Source organism: Gadus macrocephalus, chromosome 15 (assembly GCF_031168955.1).
Source record: "Gadus macrocephalus chromosome 15, ASM3116895v1".
NCBI lineage: Eukaryota > Metazoa > Chordata > Actinopteri > Gadiformes > Gadidae > Gadus > Gadus macrocephalus.
Window position 1 is genome coordinate 3,411,182 of NC_082396.1, and position 6,000 is coordinate 3,417,181.

Sequence of the window (6,000 nt, forward strand, 5' to 3'; positions counted from 1 at the left end):
CGGGATGTGGTTCATGGGTGTTATCTAGTCCACATCCTATGTGTCTGTCTTGGGTCTGAGAGGAGGGCAGGCCCTGCAGCTCAGCCTTAGGCCCAATCCCATTTCTACCCCTTACCCCTTCCCCTTACCCCTCCCCCTTGTTTTGAAGGGGTAAGGGGTGGAAATGGGATTGTTCTACCCCTTACCCCTTACCCTTACCCCTTCAAAACAAGGGGGAGGGGGAAGGGGAAGGGGTAAGGGGTAGAAATGGGATTGGGCCTTAGAGATGGCCGCCTTCACACCCTCTGCAGTAGGATAGTCTTTCATTTGTTTGTATTTTTATTTCACTCTCCATTTATTTCATTTCTAAAAGCTTCTCCAGCACAAGCTTTTAGAATAAGAAATTAAGTGGTAGTTGCCATTTGCTCGTGCTGTTTCTAAATGATTTATATATCATTTCCAGAGGGATGAGTGCAAGAACGAGTTATAGTTCTGGCCGGATGAGAGAACAATGCAAAGTAAAGTAAAGCATTACGTTATTACCATTATCGCATAAATCAAGGAGGGGAGCACTCATCCTTTCTGTGCACCGTTGTGAACATGCGTTTACCTGTATGACGCAGTCTCAGTAAGACGCAACCGAAAGTAGTAAGCTGCATGCACACACAATCCCACAGGAAGTGTCCCTGTTTCCAGATGAATGCAAAACAGGATGTTGAGTAAGAAAAGGAGAGCATTTGTTTGGCAGAAACATGGTATTTGAGAACTAGATGGATTGGTGGTGCATTAACCGTTGGATAGAATATAGATCGATACAGACATTGATTGGTGGATAGATAGATGTATTGAAGATATGGTGGATAGAAGTATTGTATTGAAAAATATCTTTAATTAGACTCAAAGCACATGAGAGATGCGTGGATAGATAGATGGGTGGGAGACGGACAGATATACAGGTACACACTTCCAGCTCGATGGACAGCATTTCACAACTGTTGACACATGCCAAGTGCTTAGCTCTGTGTTTGAGTTGTCATCATACATCACTCTGCCAACAGATTGACACGTTACAGGTGCGTTTCGCACACATTCCACCACCTGCTGCAGACATAATATAAAAATACTTTCAAAGCAGCATAATGTTCAAATGTAAATGATTTGACATTCGCTAAAAATGCCCATTTTGCAATAAAAAAGCCAAACAAAGCCTTTGATGCTCATCAAAGTGAAGTGTCGGTAGTGGATTTTGGCTGCAGTGCTAGCTCCATGCTCCTTCATTCCCCAAAGTGGATAATGGCCGCTTTATGGACACCCTTCACGTTTGTTAGACTCTTTCTAATTAGTGCTCTTACTTGATTTTTCAGCCCAAATTGCTGGGCTTTTGTGCTCGACGTAAATTGCTGCTCTTTTACGAAGAGGCCGTTAGGAATGCTTTGGATGTAAAATTAAGATTCAGGGGAGTCATCACTCCTATGTATACGGAGACCCGATGCCAGCCACTTGTATAATTGCATTGTGTTCAGTGTAAGTGTGCGATTGTGAGAATTTAATACACAATTTGGCACTGAAGTGACCATTGAAACTAAAGAGTGTGATTAAAAGTGATCAGGGAAGGCAAATTGCTCAGTCTCTTTATCTGTAGTAAGGCACGTGATAATGCGGCTCGTTTATGGTCGATCCGGCATTTAATGATGTTACAGCTCATCCTTTGCAAAGGCGTGCGGCCGTCTGTGCATTTGTCTACTTGACAGCGAATGGCGCCTTGCAGGTCATAGTGCTAATACACTTCAGTAAGTGAGCTATTGCCAATACTAATCATTTTATAGTTTGACGAGCCCGGTGCAATTGTTGGAGATTACCGGCCAATCATCGGAGCGTACATATATCTATTTTTTTCTTTTCTTTCTATTCAGTTGAATCCCATTACTCATGCTCCTCGCTGTTCATTTTTGTTTCCCTAATAGCTCTATTGTGAAGTGGCCTCCTCTTGGTTTATTTACTGCCCGTGTGTGTTTATGTATGTGCGGGAACACTTGATTAATCTGGCCCTTCTTAAGTGGCTTGCGAGAGGCCCATCCATCATTGACAGCTCCCCCCCCCCCCCCCCCCCCGCCGCTCTAATCTGAGGCGCCAACAGGGACCTCGATCAGCGCTTTTACCTTCACACCTGCAAAGTAGGCAGCGATTTGGCTTTTTATCACTCTCCCTCATATACCTCCCACAATTCACCTGGGGACCCAGTGTTGCTCCTCCTATCAGCGTTGTCTTCTTCGCTTAATAACAGCCTATAAGTCGTCGTCCCCCCCCCACCCCGTGTAGAATGTACAAGTCAAAGTTAATCTCTCTAATCATCGGCGCTGGGTGTGTGCATCACACCGGCGGGCGACCGTGTGCGTCACCACAAGGCCTCAGGCAGGTGGTTCCACAAAGGCGCGTGGGCCGATGCTGTTGTTGGTATGGCTTTGACGACGATACAAAGCCATACCCTTTCAGCCTTTAAAAAAACACGGCTGTGGCTGAACAGCATTGTCTCAGCTACACTGAAAAAGAGTAAAATAGGGTTGATTGTGTTTATTGAGCGCTTCATTCATGAATCGTAGTCATAAAGCCTTGAGACTAATAATGAGTCTGCTGTAATCTATGAATATTAACACCAGGTCTCTCTTGTAAAAAGCAGCAGTGAGAACCGGGTGACTCACACCAAAGGTAAAATAACTAATACACGGTATTGCCCTGGCGCTAACCCCCCTTCCCCCCCCCCTCCCTCTGACCACCAGGTGGTGTACAAGAACAACGACGTGCGGCTGGAGCTCTCGCGGCTGGCCAAGCTGGGCGACCCCAAGATGAAGGTGCACGGCATGGTGGCCTTCAAGTGCGAGAACGTGGCCACGCTGGACCCCATCACCTTCGAGACGCCCGAGTCCTACATCGTGCTCAACAAGTGGAACGCCAAGAAGACGGGCTCCATCAGCTTCGACTTCCGCACCACCGAGCCCAGCGGCCTGCTGCTCTTCAGCCACGGCAAGCCCAAGCAGCAGCTGCCCAAGGACCCCAAGCGGCCGCAGACGCTCAAGGTGGACTTCTTCGCCATCGAGATGCTGGACGGACACCTGTACCTGCTGCTGGACATGGGCTCGGGCACCATCAAGGCCAAGGCGGTGAACAAGAAGGTCAACGACGGGGAGTGGTACCACGTGGACTTCCAGCGCGATGGCCGATCGGGTAGGAAGGAGTGGTTTTTCTTTCTTTTTGTTTTTTTCCGTGAATGGGGGATTGGAATTCATGTGGGATGCCATGTAAATATGCGTGTGTATTTATACCACGGCATTGTTAAGTCCTTGATTCTGATTGGTCATTCCCGTTCCAAGGGAGTGGTTTCTTGTTACCATAACGACACCTCTGGCTTCTAAGTATTTGGAAACGGTCAGCAACAAATCCAACGTTTGCGACAATGGCCAAATAGTACTATGATCCACTTGTTTCCTTGGCAACGCGAAAATGATATGGTCCAAGCAGTGCAGAAGAATATAACATTGATCAGGTCAATAGGACACCAAGAACGTTCTTGATGAAAATGGCTTATATCTAATCACTGTAGGTGATGTTGCTTGGGTGTTGCAGAGCAACCTCGGTCAGATCCCTAGCCAATAGTCGTACATTATTGTGTGAAAAAGCCACCGCCTCAAGGTTCATTTGACTACTATATACATATAGCCGTAGTACTTTCATCCTCTGTGTTTCCCCTAAGGCTTCCCAAGAGAGCAGAGTGTTGTCACAGCACTTCCTCAGCTGTCACTCCAACTGTAAATGTGTGAGAAATATCCACACACAAGGGATCTGGTTGAAAACACAGTTAAACTCTTAACCTGCGCACACGTCCTCGCTTACTTGTCAATGTAGCGCGTTGCTGAGAGCTGTGCTTTTTCTGCTTACATGGTTTCTGGAACTATTTGTTATGGAGATGGTTTCATGGCTCTTTATATGTTCTGTGCTGAATGTGGCTGATTGAAATGCCGCTCTTGATTACAACCAGAAGCAAGACATGTTGCACGGGAAGGGGCTGATTCAGCGCGTCTCGATGGAAGAGCGACAATGCTGCCTGATAATCCACAAATTAGCGAATAGCTATTGTCACAAATCAGACTTTTCGATTCACAACTCAAGTCTGACGACAGAGGAGCTCAAATCTGGGGGAAGGCGGCCATTTCCTTTGCATCGGTTCATGTTTGTTTTCGACCAATCACGTTGCTGGAGGCAGGGATTTGGAAGCGCACAATTAGCCTACACACACTCCTCCAGCTGCAGTAATGAGTTGTGGTCGGTGGCATCATGTCTCTGTAACGGAGGAGCAAACAAGGCACTGCTCTGCCCCTTGCAGCTTTTTGATTTCCGACCCAGGTTCTTTGCAGAAGTTCTGCTACAACAGAGAAGGACTGCTGGATCCCGGATTAGCGAATAGGTAATGGGGATCGCACAATTAACTCGACAAATGCAGCTGCACACGCACACACACACACAATCAACTGTTATCTCTTTTGAACGAGTTCCAGTGCCGAGTTAATTATCTGTCCAAAGTTATTTTGGCCTGCAGTCCTCTCTGGGAGGCACGCTGTGAAAGGTTCAGCGTTCAGATCCCACTCCAACGCGGCCGCGAGCTGCTGTGAATACCCACCCTGGACAAACGTGGGCATGTTCTATCACAGCAACAGTTCATCTCACTGTGGAGGATTCCCTCCTCTTCCATTTGATACACCTACTACTGCTACGTTTACTACTACTACACTGCTACTACTACTACTACTACTATTCTTATGACTGCTACCAAATGCACTTCTTCTACCACTATATGTGTACTGCTTCTACTACTATTATACTGCATCCACTACTACTGAGAACTACTAGTCTACTACTCTTATGAATGCTACTGTACAGCTTCTACTTCTACTGATACTTTTACTTCTACTACTATACTTCCACTACTTTCACTGCTGCTACTATTGAAGTATAAAGATGTGGATGCAAGCTGCAGTAAAAAACTGTCTCTAGGCTGAATTGTAAAATTGCTATTTCATCATTATGACCTGATCTGGTCGGTCATATTGACCTGATCTGTCATGGTCCTTTTAAATAGGACTATGTATCAATATAAATATCATTTATAAAAGGATTCGCGCACATTAACCTTGAAGGAATCTCTGCTTCAGGCATACACTTCACTTCTGTTTCGCCAAAAGGCAGTCGTGCCCCCTCCATTACTGTGTCCTCAAAGCGCGTGTGTGTGTGTGTGTGTGTGTGTGTGTGTGTGTGTGTGTGTGTGTGTGTGTGTGTGTGTGTGTGTGTGTGTGTGTGTGTGTGTGTGTGTGTGTGTGTGTGTGTGTGTGTGTGTGTGTGTGTGTGTGTGTGTGTGTGGGGTGCTTGCCTTTGTGTGTGTGTGCGTGCGTGTGTGTGTTGAACTGCCTCGGTCCCTGTTGATTTGCTTATCCAAGCAGCAATTTGTTACTGTGTGCTAAGAACCTGAGCCTTGCTATGTCATTCTGCAAATTAGATAAACCTCCCTGACCATGTTTACCACTTCCTCTCAAGAGGTGGAAATTAGATCAACTGTTTCATTACCCCCGCAAAAGAACAAAGCATACAGTCCCTAAATAGAGACGTATGCATTGCAACCAGAATGGCGGTTACCCCGCCCTCATTGGTAATGCCATCAGCCAGGGCAATGTAATGCTAAGCTAATACTGTAACTGCAGATGTGTGAGTGCTTTGTATGCTGTTCGAATGGCAGTCCATCCTGTTAGCCAGCTAGCTTTAGACGCCAGAGTTAATGAGGAGTGTGGCTTTAATGAGCATGACATCGAATTGGAAATATAACAGTGAAGGCTAAAAGTGAAACGTGTAGGCTTCCCATACCACAAAACTAACAACAACAACATCCAATTATGTGTATTAAAACTAGTGGAAATTGGCTGTAAGCTTATAAAAAAACTGTGTTAATTGTGTTGCTTGGATATCACGCCTTACACA

At 46.0% G+C, this 6,000-nt stretch overlaps 1 protein-coding gene across 1 annotated transcript in view; it reads left to right on the plus strand.

The window, feature by feature from the left end:
* Positions 1-6,000, plus strand: part of nrxn1a (neurexin 1a) — a 175,429-nt gene that overhangs the window by 71,982 nt on the left and 97,447 nt on the right. The window contains exon 9 of the mRNA XM_060073818.1: positions 2,757-3,201. Coding sequence (XP_059929801.1) covers positions 2,757-3,201 — 445 coding nt within the window. The remainder of the gene's footprint in view (positions 1-2,756; positions 3,202-6,000) is intronic.